The sequence below is a fragment of the Carassius gibelio genome, chromosome A12 (assembly GCF_023724105.1).
Source record: "Carassius gibelio isolate Cgi1373 ecotype wild population from Czech Republic chromosome A12, carGib1.2-hapl.c, whole genome shotgun sequence".
NCBI lineage: Eukaryota > Metazoa > Chordata > Actinopteri > Cypriniformes > Cyprinidae > Carassius > Carassius gibelio.
Genome location: NC_068382.1, coordinates 15023003 through 15039538, shown reverse-complemented (window position 1 = coordinate 15039538; position 16536 = coordinate 15023003). Strand labels below are relative to the sequence as shown.

The 16536-nt window shown below is 37.0% G+C and overlaps 1 protein-coding gene across 22 annotated transcripts in view; it reads right to left on the bottom strand.

Annotated features, from left to right (window-relative positions):
* Positions 1–1868: 1868 nt before the first annotated feature.
* Positions 1869–16536, bottom strand: part of LOC128025247 (supervillin) — a 67530-nt gene continuing 52862 nt past the window's right edge. For 9 of the 22 annotated variants that reach the window (XM_052611411.1, XM_052611399.1, XM_052611398.1 and 6 more), the window contains 26 exons: positions 15531–15578; positions 14619–14687; positions 14023–14073; positions 13452–13620; positions 13209–13304; positions 12820–12906; positions 12519–12696; positions 12215–12387; positions 11793–11948; positions 10916–11052; positions 10104–10251; positions 9835–9980; positions 9284–9459; positions 8806–8953; positions 8507–8700; positions 8345–8427; positions 7027–7175; positions 6679–6784; positions 6325–6532; positions 6109–6242; positions 5597–5752; positions 5221–5364; positions 4291–4412; positions 4047–4202; positions 3622–3642; positions 1869–2649 (listed from right to left, as the gene is read on the bottom strand). In XM_052611411.1, the coding sequence (XP_052467371.1) occupies positions 2563–2649; positions 3622–3642; positions 4047–4202; positions 4291–4412; positions 5221–5364; positions 5597–5752; positions 6109–6242; positions 6325–6532; positions 6679–6784; positions 7027–7175; positions 8345–8427; positions 8507–8700; positions 8806–8953; positions 9284–9459; positions 9835–9980; positions 10104–10251; positions 10916–11052; positions 11793–11948; positions 12215–12387; positions 12519–12696; positions 12820–12906; positions 13209–13304; positions 13452–13620; positions 14023–14073; positions 14619–14687; positions 15531–15578 (3342 nt within the window). In that variant the 3' untranslated portion in view covers positions 1869–2562. Of the gene's footprint in view, positions 2650–3621; positions 3684–4046; positions 4203–4290; positions 4413–5220; positions 5365–5596; positions 5753–6108; positions 6243–6324; positions 6533–6678; positions 6785–7026; positions 7176–8344; positions 8428–8506; positions 8701–8805; positions 8954–9283; positions 9460–9834; positions 9981–10103; positions 10252–10915; positions 11053–11792; positions 11949–12214; positions 12388–12518; positions 12697–12819; positions 12907–13208; positions 13305–13451; positions 13621–14022; positions 14074–14618; positions 14688–15530; positions 15579–16536 lie in introns of all 22 variants that reach the window. The other 13 variants (XM_052611400.1, XM_052611418.1, XM_052611419.1 and 10 more) reach the window with 8 other exon arrangements.

Sequence of the window (16536 nt, the reverse complement as noted above, 5' to 3'; positions counted from 1 at the left end):
TTCACTTTGTTTAAACGGTTTACCCGAGGCAATGATACTAACGAGATCACTTAAATCCGCTTTGGTTCTTTTCCTTAAGGACTGACACAGTGCAGTACAATTCACTTGACCTACTGTCATAGCAGAAAACAGGAAGAGGGTTCTGTGCAGTCACCCTGCAGCCGCTCTCATTCTCATTTGTCTATTTCTGTAGCTCAGTGGACCTTTAGTCTAACAATTTAATTCAGTTTTTCTCATGTTTTCTGTTGTCTTCAGCTTTCAGTTTCTCAGATATTTAATTTTGACAGAAACCGCAGGTTAACGAAAAATGAGCTAATTCATGGCAGAGAAAACAAGTGTACGCCACATTCCAACAGCTTCTTTCACCATAGGTTCCTTAAAGCTATTTATTACCCATCAACACCACACCCTATGTCTTTTCTGACCAATAGGAAATTTAGTAGAGAAATTCCAGCTAATCAGATGCAGTGACCTTTTACCATTCAGCCAATCAAATCCCTTGCCTGGAGGGTTACAGCATTCCAGGTAAAGCAGATTTGTCTGCCCTGATCATAGATACTGTTAATGAGATCCTGGATTAACCAGGCTCACTTGCCAGTCTCAAAAAAATGTCAGTTGTAACAGAGAATATAGCATCTGAATGACCCGTAATTGAATGCATATCATATAACAGAATATTCACATGCAAATTTTTTTTCAGGCCCCTCCAAGCTACTATTTGAAGTCACTTACACCTTATCAACATGCATGCAAAATGCATTCTAATGTTACGATCAAATGTGTTCATACAAATTGCAATAATGGCTATTGTACACTATGGCTAGTGTACAACGGTTGTGCACTAGACATATGGTTTCTTAGATTCCTCCGTCTGACATACAGGAAGCAGCTACTTGGCCATACAACATTTTTAGCCCCGACTTTGATTGGATCATGTGACTTATAAATCCCACCTGACCTGACAAGTTCAGAGCCTCAACTCCAGGTGTCCTAATTGTGCTTTTGTGGAATTATGGCAGTGCTCATTTGTTTAGTATTTACTTTCAGTTTTTTTCATTTATCATTAGTATTCCTAATAGAAGAACTGTGTTAGAGGAAAGACAAGCGGTGGACGCTCGGGTGAAAGTTAAAAAGAAAATAAATAAATTTTTGTGAATCATGTTTCTATAGAGAAACATTTTCAAGTTGAAGAAAAAAAGAAAGAGATAATGAGATAATAAAGGTATATCCTGGTATTCTACTCTGCTTTCTGGGATGACAATATTAATAACTTTGACTTGTGGGACAACAGCTCCTTCTGCTGGTCTAACTTTTTTATTGATTCTTTTTTTTTTATCTTTGAAGGAGGAAAGGTTTATTTAAACTTTTGCATTGCCCCCCAGAAACTTTACATTTGCTAACACAAATTTGCATTGACTCTCAAAAATTTCATGTTTCCTTGAGAAATGTTGTGTTTGCTCAGAAATTTAGCATTCATTGCAAAGCTTTCGCATTCCTCAGAAAAAACCTTCATGTCTGCCAGCTAAAGCCCCAAGTATAATTTGTTTCATATATTAATGGTGCATGAATCTGAACTTCAAATTTGCACTGAAAATAAACCATGGTAAACCAGGAAGCTTTAGGACATTCCTTTCAACATACTATGGTATTTTGAATATTGTTTCGGGCGAATAGTATGCCAATTGAGACACCTCATGTCAAACACGCCAAAATCTATATAATCTAAAATAAATATATATATATATATATATATATATATATACATAATGCTAAAACCTCCAAAAATAAGAGTTTAATGGTGATTTTTTGATTTTGATTTCAAAATGTGTGATCAAAACTGATTTGCAAACAAAGGACTGGACGAAATGTTCATGATCTCCATTATTCAGTGTTTATTTGCATCATTATTTATTTATATCACAAATATCTCTTCAAAATGCAGACTAGCATCTGTCTTTATATAAACTGTACATGAAGGCAAGGCACTATACAACGCAGAATAGAAAGATATATTCTCTTATTCCACAGTTTCATTCAGTCTTGTTTTAAGACACACACACTGTATGGATTCTCAAACACTCTCCCATGCGCACACAGACATATATAGGGTTCTCAAGTTTAAGCATCTATCTGGAAGGTTTAAACACATCTTGAGGCCATTTGTGAGAGCAGGTATGAATGCACTTACATAAAGAGCTCTTTTGAGCTTTCTTGCAGTTAGATAATAACTAAAAGGCATATATTTATTAGGTCTTTATATAAAGCTGGGCAGTGCATGTAGGATGGTGACTGGCTTCATGTGGACATAGCAAATCTTGTTAATTGACTGATAACAACAAAAAAGGAGAAACGGGAGAGAAATGTGCTACAGGAGGCTTCTAAACCCCTGGCCATCTGTGTCTTTTCTTCTTCCTCCGGCTCCTTTTCACCTCCTGTGTGGTTTGACACAGCTAGATCTTCTCTTGTGTTTGTCCTGTCTGGATCAAAAGGAATGAGGTCTCCACTTCATACTCAATCCAGTCAATCAGCAGTTCTAGTGCAGTCCGATTTCCTCTAGTCCCTTTAAAACAGTCCTTTGGCTTTCTTCACATTCACTTGCTTCCATCCTGGCAGTGCCTCATACTCACTTCTTGTCATTTCCAATGCTTTCTGTAGAGAACATGCACACATATATAAGGATTTAAAAACGGATGTAGATGACACAGATGTGTTCATCATACTCAGGACTCTGAGGTGCTGAACATAATCGATGAATGATTACACGCACACACACACACACACACACACACACACACACACGAGCTGTAGGATATGGTCACTGCCATTCACCAATCTAAAAATGTAAATAATATTAGCGTACCAAGTATTTAAATGAGATATGCACAATTTACATGAACCATATATGTTTTCAGCTGATATTAGATTTTTTTTGTTTGTTTTTGTTTTCAATGTATAGGTCTGTCAATTTTGAATATTTAATTGTTCATGCTCTTTTCTCCAATTTTTACATTAAAATGACTTTTGCCAACATCTATCACATAAAGTTAGTAAAAACAATATATATATATATATATATATATATAAAAAACACAGTTTAATCTAATCAAAATGAATATTTTTTTCCCATGCTGTGCATCATGATATTGTGATGCCAAAATTCACATGAAAAATGTAAAGACATTAAACTTTTTAGTTTTATTTATCTGTTTAGATAAAAATGGCATACAATTTTATCATCAGCCACTTTTTGGTTAATGACCATGACATGAAAATAATTACTGGATTATCAATTTTACTATTAGTATATGCCTAAATTAAAGAAGACTACCATTCAACCGTTTGGGGTTAGTATGATTTCTTTTATGTTTTTGGGAAAAAAATAAAATCTTTAATGACCCCAAACTTTTGAAACAGTGTAAATAAAAAAAAAATCAACCCAAATGTGAGACTTCAAGTGAGTATCAGTAAGATATGAGTGGTGAACAGTGACCCACACGCTGCTAGATGCTCGGCGGTTTGTGCCAAGGCATGAGAGAGACAAGCACATGGTGATGCAGTTCACACAGTGAGGATGCGGCATTAGTGGGAAAACACCAGTGTTCCTCATGAAACAAAACTCACCTTCCCAGAAGCCCCTACACCCTGGCATGTGAAGGGAAAAATTTACCTCATCAGACGCAAAACTACACCAGCAAAAAGGGAAAAGCAGAAAGATGCAGGGAGAGACAGGTTAAGAGAGGCTGCATTAAGATGACATAGTGGGAGCAGAAGTAGAAACATGAAATAGATGAAGGGGAAAAAAGGCCAAATAAAAGTAGATTGTACTTGGAAGACGGAACATATGAGCAAACTCAGGCAGACAGATGTTACAGAACAGATACTCCTCAGTAATATCCCTGTCAAACGTCTCAAAATCATACAATACTTTAAATCGTCCATAACTATAAGTTAGGATAAGGGTTAAGCCCAGGGTTAACCCTAACCCTATTTTACCAATTAATGGAGTAATCTTTTAAAAACCTCAATGTTAATGTGATTTTTCTTACCTCAAAGTCCTCATCTGAAAGGTAGATCTCGAGACGAAGAGGGTCAACACCTTCTGGTAGTGGATGGGCTTGAAGATCAGCGAGTGGGTAAGTGGTCTGGCAGAGTCTAGTCAATACGTCTTCAACCAGAATAATCTGATTACATACTTCAGCCTCCTATAAAATCACACAAAACAACTAAATCTTTAAAGCGTATTCTTAAAACACAAAAAACTTGGTATGTGCATAAAACTTTCTCTCTCACCTTCTCGGTGATCTCAGCAATGTCCTCTCTGTGTTCCCAGCTGGGAAACATATTAGTGAATGTAAGAGGCTCAAGTCCTGCATGGATCAGGTATGATTTTGGAGTTTTTTTCTCATTTTTTTCTAAAAAAAAAAAAGGCAAAAAGATTATATTGTACCTTTTTTTTACTGTTTTAATACTATCATTATATTAAATTACAACAAAATAGCAATAATAAATACAAAATAAAAAAATCATTTAACTTCAAAATGATATTAAAACAAGTCAAATTTATTTAAGTCAAGTATAACTTTTTACATTACACATTATTTCAAAGCTGCTTTTCAGAAAGGCATACTTGTGAACCTGTATCACTTTGGTTAATGTTTGAGCCACAAATTAAGATATTTTTATTTTGACATAATATCCATCATAAGTTGAATCCATATGAATTGAACAGTTTTGTGAAGTCATGTGAAGAGACATGATCGCTTTATATGGGGAACAGATTTAATTTAGGTAATCTAATTTAAATATTGGCCGATATTGTACTATTAAAGGGTCATGAAACCCTGATTCAGTTCTGTTAGTCATTACATAATCATTTGAAAAAATTATTAAGCGACTTATATAATGGTTAGATTTGTTCCAAGCAAAACTGTACAGTTCTGAAAATGCATAAAGGAAACATACGCTAAGTGAAAAACAGCCAGCAGTCGTTTAAGCAATGATGTTGAAAAATACAGGCCTGGTTTAGATTAAGCCAGCATTAGGCCTTATTTAAATTAGAACATTTATTTTGTAAATGTACCTTAGAAAAAAACATTACTCTGTGTACCTTGATAAAAACTGTAGTAGTTTAAATGGGGATCAGCTAGAAAGTTAACATATCATGCTTTTACACAATATAATTTTTGTTTCTTTACTAACAACATCATTAAAGCGTGTCACCTTTGCTATACTGGAGCACAGTTTCCATGGCACACTTCCTGTCAGAGTCCCATCGTATGCGAGCTGAGCCCGTGCTCTCACTATCCTGAGGCCACCAGCCCTGCCACAGGTAAACTTCATGGTGATTATCCACCAAAAACAGGGCTAAAAGATAACCGAACATCATGACATCATGATATAGCCACAGACAAATCTCATGATTTTTCAGTAAGTGTAAGGAATCTAATTTCCTTAAAACATTATGCGTATCATGAGTGTAGAAAAGTCTGATTAAATTGTAACTGACACCCACCCAGAATACCTAACAGTACAAGTTAACAAGTTACATCCGACAGCCCTCTTAACGGTGTTTAGTGAACATGAATATGTCAAGCACCTGGCTGAGTAGCTGTATACAAATCCTCCTGTAGGAAAGGCATTGAATTGACCAGATTTGGTTCCCTGGATGGATACACAAACTCCATTGCCACAAACTCTCCTGAAGTGCTGCTTAACTGGAACAGCCGGGGAGTAAAGTTAAACTTTCCCGGATCTGAGAAACACAACAAAAACACATAAATCCACAGTATCTTTCTAAGACAATGATGCCACGTCTTTTCAGAGCAAATCTAGACAACCTCAAAATAGATCACATATCTTAAATGTAAACAGCCATACATTTACATATATAAACTGCAAGTTTAAAATACCCAGGGTATGTTTTATTTCATATATACAGTACATACAAACTAGCGGTTAATCAATGGATTTAGCTAATGATAACAAAAGGAATATAATGATTCCTTATAATGATCAAACAGATTTTAAGACTTTTTAAGGACCCTCAGAAAACCTGTAAATCAGCTCCGCGTCAGCATCCAAACACACAGATGGAGCTTCTCTGCTCACCCTGTAGCATGCAGTCATACGCCTTTCGATCTCTCCTTCCCAAGGCCTCCCAGAAGCCGTGTGGTTCAGCTCCCTCATCACACTCCAGAATGGACACCTTACTGCTGCTGTGAAGCCCCGCCTCGAGAGGACACCTGCATACCGGGAAGCCGTCAGGGGTCTGCAATCGTTTCGCAATGAAGTACTGTTGGTTTGCTTGTGTGTGAGTTGACTTACTGCTCTTTAATTTTGTTGGCAGCGGTACGACCCACATCACATGTGTGCATCTGTGCTTTGCAGCCGTGCCACAAGTACATGCTGGCTTTTGGGATGTTCAGGAGGATCATAGAGGTGCGAGACCGTAAGCTGCTGCAATGGCACACCACCTCTAGCAGATGGCCCTCTATGGGTTTCTCTCCTCTCACACAGTATAAGCGCCAGTCATCTGCACAATAAAGGAAATCGAGTCAAGTCCATATGAAGTAGTGTGTTCAAAATACGATTTTCATGAGATATATCACTTAATTTAACTATTTAACTAAAAAAAAACGTTAAGGATCAAATACGTAAAATATAAGCAAAAAAGATTACTTTGAACATTTTCTTCCTCCTCTTCTCTCTTTCCAGCATGAACAATCATTCCGCCACTGAAGCACTGTAAGAAACAAGGAGGCTCCTTTCCCTGCTGTACCTGGACCTGCATAACAAGCATCATGTTAAACCCACTTGTTTTTACAAAAGATTTCTATGTCAGATGAATACTGTATTACTGTATATTACCATAATTTCATTCTATTTTTGATCAAATAAACGCAGCTTTGGTGAGCATTATAGACTTCTTTCATAAACACTTAAAAAAAAAAAAGCAGTGCAGAAGAGGCTTACGAGCATCCTAAAAATTAGTTTTAAAAAGATGATCCATAGAACCATAGTGAGTACCTGAGCACCTCTCTCCTCATCCAGCTCTACCGTCATCAGTGCTGAGGTTCCCTTCTCGCTCACAGTGGAGTTACGACCCTGCCAGAAGAAATAACAACATTTCTCCTTCCCTGGACCGATGACCCGTTCTGAATGCAGTCTCTTGCCAACTGTACAAAAAAGCAGAGACTTTTGGATCATGGTAAAACAATTTTTTCAGAAACACTGTATCTTCTGGTTTCACAAATGTAACATATGGGGGCAGCAGAGGAGGTTTAATTTAAATTAAATTAACAGAAAATATTTTAAAATAAATGTGCAAATAAAGTGTCTAGTGCATTTTATTTTTTCTGTTTTAGCAATGTTAGTGCTTAAACTTATTTTAGATTTATAAAAATCCATATTAAAGTGTTCATCTGAGAAATAAAATTTGAATCGAAGCATCCTGGGTGTATGTGACTTTCCTCTTTCAGAATAATCTATTCAGAGTTGTATTAAAAATTGTCCTTGCTTTTCCAAGCCTTTCAGTGGGGGTAAGCACGTGTTTGTTGTCAACAGTTCAGAAGATGTGAAATAAAGAGCATGCATCTGTTATAAAATGTTGGTGGGCGGGCTAATAAAGGCCCCCTGTAGCGAATCCATGCTTTTTTGAAAGATAAATATCCAGATTTCAAATGTAATAAACACTTTTCCTAATTTCTGCTGACTGTTGTTGCAGGAAGCAACCTCTGGGAAATGTAGGGGTAAAGGAAACAAAGTTTCCTTACTTTAGCAAAGGAGAATCATTGTCCTCTTGGCTGGGTTTTTTCTTTACAAATCCTCATTTTAAGCTTCTAAATTGTAACCAGCATTTTGTTTTGTTCTCTCTCCATGCTGTTCACTATAACCACGCAGCGCTGACGAACTACAACATCTGCCTGGACGTCTTCCGGTTCCCCACAGACAGCAGAAATGATTAAAAAAAGTGATTATTACGTTTAAAATATTTATCTTACAAAAATGGCATGGATTCGCTACAGGGGGCCATGTGTGGGATGTCTTATTACAGATGCGCGCACTTTATTTCACTTCTTCTGAACTGTTGACTACAAACACCCTCTTATCCCCATTGAAAGGCTTGGAAGAGCAAGGACAATTTTAATATAACTCCGATTGGATTATTCTGAAAGAGGAAAGTCACATACACCAAGGATGCTTCGAGGGTGAGTAAAAGAAAAAATTTTAATAAAATTTTAATTCGATTCAGCAAATTAGCATGGCATAAGCAGGATAATGTCACGTCACATATTTTAGTTGCCAAAAACAACATTACTATGCACACCTCCAGCATACAACTCACCTGCTGTGCTGATCATGTACTTCCACTTGACCACGTATGTGTCCCCTTCATGGAACTGACCAATGCTCTGTTTGGGTAGACGACTAGAACAAGCAAGAGAGTGTGTTTGCATATGAAACCCCATTAATTTAACATTCTTATCAAATAAATGATCCGTCCTACCTGTAGTCAAACTCTAGAATGTGCCAGACATCAACAGACAAGGTGCTGATCTCAAAATTACGCCCCTCGTCACCTTCCACCAACCCACAACCTCGTCCAACATTGACCCCATCCAGAACGGTCTTCACTGGCGTCCACACTGTCTTCAACATCAGTGATGCATTGTACGGCCGACATTCCCCACCCCGATGCTCCTAAGGAAATTAACCAACCAATTTGATTTCATGTTTAGCAACATTTATAAGACTTATTCTGAAGTATCTAATTCTAATTTAGTAACTTATTTATTGAGAGTCTACCTGATTTTCTACAACATGCGAGTCACCATTCTTCTTAGTGGATTTCTTGGTGTCACTCCAATCCAAAAACTTTTCTTTAAAAAGAATAGTCTCATTGTGCTGACTTAACCTGCCAAACACAGCCCAGTCTGGTCGTCCCTGGCCTTTCCTTTGAATAACACATTCAGAGAAGACAATGATTGTTTTAATTTCATAAACATTTTATACAAATCTGTATATAACTAACAGAACAAAACCATGAGATGTGAACACAGCAGTCATTTATTTTAGGAGTGACACATCTGGCAACCCAAGTCTGTTTATGAACACCGAGATACTATGCTACTCTCCTGACAGGTTTAGTAAGTTAAGCAACAGTAGCACACTTCTGACCTGAAAGGCCTCTGTGAATGCGCTTTAAAAGGTCACAAGTGCCAAAAATTGATCTATGATGGAACAGTAAGCAGCAGAGCCAAACATACTCAGCTCTGATTTGTACCTGGGTATAAGGTCGTTGCACTCTCCGGGGTCCAGAGGATTAATATCACAGTTGGTGTAGTCAAAGGTGCCATTCCACAAGTGCTTTGCCAGCTGAAAAGCCACTTTTCTCTGTGCCAGTGTCACCTCCTTACCATGCCATATGTAGATCTCGCTACCAAAATCAAACACCAGCACCTAGATGTCCAACAAGAATAAAAAGTTGGTTTAAACTTGTATTTGCCTTACTTGTATTTGTAGAAGTGTTTAGCAGGGATGCACAATATATTCATAATTAAAGTGAATTGAACAGAATTCTTTTTTTTCTTTAATTGTTAAGTATTGGCCAGAGTAGGCTGATATTTAAATGAGTATAAGATCAGAGTTATTTTGTTTTTAAAAAATCGTACCAAAAATGACTACACATCCTAAAACATCTTTTTTTCCTGCTTCACACGTGCAAACTTGTAGACTGTAGCTTCTAATATGAATATAATACATTATTAGTTAGAATAAATGGTCTAAATTTCATCAAACCATCCTTGATATTAAATATGTAGTATTTTCAAGTACTTCTTTAGGCTTAAGCATGGAGCAGCGAGGGACTCGACCCCAGAAGTCATCTTCAGGAACAAGTTTATCCTCCATGAGCCCGTAGATGCAGTTGGTTTCTACAACGGCATTCTCATAGAACTCATCTTGTTCTGGAGTGCCAGCAGCTGTAAGGTACAGAGGGCCATATTTACAGGGACTGTGGTACGTAAAAGTCATTAAAATGCTCTAACATCAACATGCCTTATGCTTGAATACACAAAAATACTTGTTTAAACCGATTAGCTTACCTTGATAACTGGCTTGGCCACCAAGAATCTTCCAAAACTCTTTGGCAGCATAAGTGTGTGTGTTGGCACCTTCCTCGATGGTCTGCACATACGAGGCTCTGCATCCCAGGTCATGCTTGGTCTGAATGAATGTAGCTAACTCTGCAGCCTGCATGATTGAAGATACAAACGCTTAATATTTATTTGCACCACAAATATAACATAATACAATACAATACAATATAATATATCAACAGTCTGTTCTTCTCACTCTGATCCCATGTACAGAAATACACATATGAGCAATGATTAAAATAAAATAAAAAATGTAAAAAAATCCATCAGTTTAAGATAATGAGCATTTCATCACTGGTGAGACGCAAGTCAAACAGAGTTCAGTGACCTGCAATCTGGATTGAACAATGATAGAAAGTGGTGTGTAAGAGAGAGACATGAGCTTTTACATTTCACCTCCTGCTTCCTGTAAAACAATATAACATTTCCTTTGGGGTTACTTCTGTTTACTTCCTGCACGTGGGGACCAACATATGAATAGTACTTAAAACTTTTTTATACAAGTGACTGATACTGACATCCTGCACTGAACAGACAGTGTTATTGTAGTATTACTTTTATAGTATTACAGTGTTTATTAAAATTCTGAATAAACTTATTTTATTTTCAATTTTCATTTTAACTTTAGTTTACATTTTAAGTTTAAAGTGTATTCGTTTTAATTAACAATAACGACACCGTTAACAGCTGGATATTAAACAGCGCTAAAGTGACAGCGTGATGTGTGTTTATTGGGACACATAGCAGGACACACTCACTTTGGCCTTCTCAATAACATTAGCAAACTCTCCAATCCAGATGAAGCAATGATGGGGTGTGATCAAAAGGAAGCAGTCACCACTGTTCAAGGAAGAAGCTCTGGGCTCAACCAGTCTGGTCTGAACATGCCGTCGACCTGATTAAAGTGAACAGAGAAATTGGGACAATATCACATGTGAGTCACATGCTGAACCCCTGATGTCAGCAGCAAAAACACCTAGTGATTTGCTTTGCCTGTACAGCTTTATCTTGGTTGAAATTTAAACTAAAAAGACATCTATGTTATGATCTAATACATTACAATGAAATGTTATGTCGTACGTTTATAAAATGTGCACCAAAAACTAGAATTAAAATCAGCACAAACTTCCGGCACAGGAGAACATTACTACAGCTGGCCATACTTTGTTCATGTGTTGTTCACTTCATTGAGCATATCTGGTTTCTTTCTCTCTGTATTTATTAAGGGCAGAATGTTGTTGTGGGAACATGCACGTAGGTTTAGATTGAGAGGGATGCCTTATGAGGAATTGGTATCCACAGTCCTTCTACATCCTACAACAAGCTGTCCCCATAACAAAAGCAGCAGGTCTCATGCAAGATGAGTTCTCCGTCTTACATAAGTAAACAGCATCGTTCATGGCTGTCTCACTGCCAAATAAGTACAGCCTCTACAGAAACACACAGAAACAGCATACTCTATATGGCTAGCTGCTAATCAGAGACCATTAATCTTCATATGAAACACAGTTGAGAATAAAGCTGTGCCCAAACTAGGTCAGAAACGATGGTGAATGTTATTGAGCCATCTGTAAAAAGAGCAGCTTTCATTGAGCTGAAATATTGTGCATCACAGCTGTTGTCAATGTCCCTCACCTTTGACCTGAATGAGCATGAGCTTTTTATAGGGCATGGCACTGTTGTTGGAACTCTGCTCAGATGCAGTCACACTTCGCAGACTCACACTGCTGAAGTTTTCTTTACTGGCCAATCCAGCAAGAGCAACCTCAGAAAAACCGCTGTTCTTGTTCACTATGAAAGAGAGGAATCAAACAGAGAGAGACAGCATGAATATGAACTCTTAACTTTTGAGAGAAAGACATTAATTCAAAACAGTGTTTCAGTGTATTCCGTTACACTGTCCTCACTCTTACATTTGGAGCAGTTTGGGTGGTTCGTTTAAGAGATTAAACTAATTATTCAGTGAATCATCTTGTGCAGAATTTTTTTGCAGAAAGTCAAAAACTGCTGTTTGTCATACAAAATCTCCAATTCTACACATTTACTCAATAACTCACTCTTTTCCTGCTTCATCCTCTTGCTCTCCAAAAGGCCAATATTCAGTCTCTGTTCTATGTACTCGTGTCTGATGTCCTCCCGAACGGCCAGCATTTTAAGGGGGTTTTTGGATGACTGAACGTTTCTGGTGGGCCGCACTGCACGCTTGTGCTGCACCATGTCTGAGGTCAACCTAAAAAAAAAAAAAACCTTAGTTTAAATGTTTATCTGTAAATAAAAAAAATATAATATTGTAATACACAAAATATGGCTGGTTGTACAGAGGCAAGTCTGGTCATTCATAGCACAGATCGCTGGCTTTACCTGGGCAGCTGCCCTCCAAAAATGGCATCAAAATCGTCGCTGATTTCCACCCTGCTAGAGATCTTGGCCATATCCTCTGTGTGTCGATAAAACTTATCGAAGATCTCATCATCTACAGTCATGACCTCTTTAACAGACTTCTCTGTGACTGCAATCGTGGCCTCTTGAAGTCCTGAAACTAAGAAATGTACATTACGTACAAAACAAACGTTAAGAATAACCTTAATAAAATATTAAGTTGTTGTAGGAGAAAATGCAAAAACATCTCTGAGGTTCATTACTTATTTATTATCAAACCAACCTTTACTATTGAGCCGACCAAGGAATGACTCCAACTTTTCCAGCTTCTTGTCTGATTCCAGCTTCATGTCCTCTCTGACTTCAATCTCTACTTAAGAAAATACAGCAGTAATATAACTATATGCAAATTATATATATATATATATATATATATATATATATATATATATATATATATATATATATATATATATATATATATATATATATATATATATATATATATATATATATATATATATATATATCTATCTATCTATCTATCTATATATATATATATAAATATATAGATATATATAGATATATAAATATATAGATATATATAGATATACATAGATATAGATATAAATATAGGAAATGACTGGACTTGAGTAAATTATGGCTTTTCACCTTCGTGTGGCTTTGAGATGGTATGGGAGGTATTCTTATTTTTAGAGGACAGAGGGGATGACACTGGATTTGTGAGAACAGAGGAGGCTGCCAGACCTAGAGCGAGATAAAAAACAGAGGAGAAAATTTCACACTGTTAAAAAGCAAAACTGTATTATAATTATGTATCAAAACTATGTGTTTTGTCCACTTAGTTAAAAAAAAAAGTCTCAATCTGTGTCACTGCTGTGAAGTTTTACAGACCTTTTTTAACCATACGGCCAGCCACTGTAAACTGAGTTGAGTCATTGAATGCTCCGTAACCTTTGACCTTCCAGGCATCCTCTTGTGCGGTGATGAGCTGCTTGCGTTCCTGAATAGACATCTCGTTTCGCTCAATCTGCTGACTCTCCACCACTCCATTTCCCATCCTCTGACATGACAAAGGAAAAAAAAAAAAAACATTTACATCACTGTCACTGTAAAACATGTTCTCACACTTTAATTTAAATATCTTTTTAATCATTTTAATTTAAAAGTGATTCTTTGTTGATAACCATTATGATTGTAAAAGAAGTGAGAAACAAAACCTCTCGTAAAAGATTTAGCCATGAAAAAAATTTGTATACACATTTAGCCTCCGATTTCCTAACTTTAACCTGCAAAAAAAAAAATCAAAAGCATCTAAAATATACTGAATATTTATGTTGGGTCAACCTAGCTAGTTATTGACTCCAAAAAAGACACCAAAGACAACACCGCAAAACATGTTTACATACATTATTGTTGTGTTATGGAGGAATAGTGGATGTGTGTTTGGGGGGGTGAGAGGCACCTTCTGTCTCCAGGGGTGACGCTCATCCACCTGCACGGGCAGAGGGGTAGCCTTCACACGGAGGGAAGAGCAGGGAGACAGATGGAAAGAAAGAGGAATGAGAAAGAATGGAAACAAAGGATAAAAGGTGAGGGGATGCATCCTAGACTAAAGGTTCCTATTAATAGACACAGGAAGGAGATTTACTCCTTGTTTAGTTTTATAGTCAAACATTGTTGTCTTAAAATGATATAGGCTTGTATGAAGCCAGAAGCCAGTTGTAATTTATTTAATAATTATATTTCTTCTTTTTGCTTTGTTACCATTTGTGTACATTATTTTATGCTACCGGTAAGTATTACACAGGTAAAAAATACAGGCAATGAAATGCCATCCTTTAAACAATGTCCTTGTATTTTATATTATTCACTTCTGGTCTGATGTTTTTGTTGTTGTTGTTTTTTAAACCATAAATTTAACAGGATTTAGTGGTGTAGAAATTAAAAATGGAAAAAAAGAGAAAAAGAGAAAAATATTAGTGGTCAAGAGGAGAGGCCGGCTGTCAGTATCGGAGGGTGGAATGAGGAGGAAAGTTCACATTGGGTGTTCTTGCTCACCTTGGGGAGGACTGCTATTTGATCCAGTGGTTCAGAGGCACATGAAAAGGAGGAAGAAAAGACAGGATCCTAAAGACAGGATAGAAGGGGGAAGCAAGACAAAAGTTGGAGAGACACATGACAAGTAATGAAGGGGTAATGAAGAGGAAGTCCAGGGACAGACAGCAGGCAGGTGATACTGGTCTAGGCTTAGACAAAATGTCACCTCTATATAACCACAAGACCTCTAGACAAAACGTCAAAGTACTTTGCTAGAATGCTATGGTCAAATCTAGAGTACAACACACACACACAATTACCAGCCTTGTACAACCACCCTGAATCTGATGATGCTCAAATCAAACTATCTGCTGTCAATCAAGCAGCTGCAAGAGAAACCCCAATGGAGAGTACTCGCCTCAAATTAAATTAGTGTGCAGATACAGTAATGTAAATAAGTCACATATTCACAGGGTCATCATTGTTATTATTTGATACTGTCCCCGAGGAGGCAGATCAATAGAAACTAAAAGTCGGTAAAATGTAGGACTAAAGCTACCTGAAAGCCTTTAGCCTATCTATAAGAGTGATTGAACAAGGCAATTAATATCACACCATAACCGTGAAATCACCATTGGGAAAATGATAAAACCACCACAATGGCTAAAAAAATAAAATAATAGAAACATTTTTTGAAATTGCAGAACTCATACCGTCACCATGGTAGCAATGTGAGAGGAACAAGCAATTAAAATCACCAACACAAGCAACAGTGTAATCCTGAGTTACAAGTTCTGAAACACCATGACAGCACACTGACATCACCATGATTACAAGGATTAAACTAAAACAAAACCAAAACCATAACCCATGTACAATGGCCATACCCATGCAAAGCCTGTTAGCACAGTGGCTAATGGCTAACAGCCTTACCCAAAGTTGATCAGACACAGCAAAGTCATCTATCATCAGCCCATCATCCTGGAAAAAGGGGTGAAATGAACGGGAAAAATGATCCCCTACTAAAAGCTTGAATTCTTAACTTAAAGCTGCAGTAGGGAACTTTTGTAAAAATATATTTTTTACATATTTGTTAAACCTGTCATTATGTCCTGACAGTAGAATATGAGACAGATAATCTGTGAAAAAAATCAAGCTCCTCTGGCTCCTCCCAGTGCTCCTATTGCCATTTGCAGAAAGCCATCCGCTCCCGGTAAAAAACAAACAAACAGAGCTGCGGTCCGTAACTTTGTTTGTGTTCAAAATGTAGAAAAATGAACATAATAAGCGAGTACACCATGAATCCATTTTCCGTGTTTTTAGCTTGTCCTGAATCACAAGGGTACACCTATAATAAGTGTTTATATTCAGATTATTTTAGATTGCTTCTGGGGTACCGCGGCGGAGTAACCCAGTACCTTTGTGATTCTTCATAGACATAAACAGAGAGAAGTAGCTCCGGCTACAATGTTCTTCCGCAAGACGCAAGCAGTTCTGTTTATTAACCACTAGAGCGCCAAAAGTTCCCTACCACAGCTTTAAGCTTGAATCTGATTACTGTGAAGTATAAATATGTTCATGAAGTATAAATATGTTGAAGATGCTAGGTTGATAGGTAAATAGGTAACTAGGATTGTTATTCTCAATATTATTAAAATTCTACTCATATTAGAAGTTAACCAATTTGTTAAATCTGCATGAACTACTGTGAAAACGTATTCTTATCTAAGAGTACTAAACTAAATACAACTGAATATTTTTTCCCATATTGACATACATCTGAATGAAACTGTTTATTGATCAGAAAACTGTAGAGCCGGGACTTGGTTGTTAGTTGTTTAGTTGTTGATGGAATAGAGGCAGGTCTGACTGCGAGTTTGCAGATTATTGTAAGAAAGGGAAGGGTTAAGCAGACTAAATGCTTGAAGATCTGCATTCA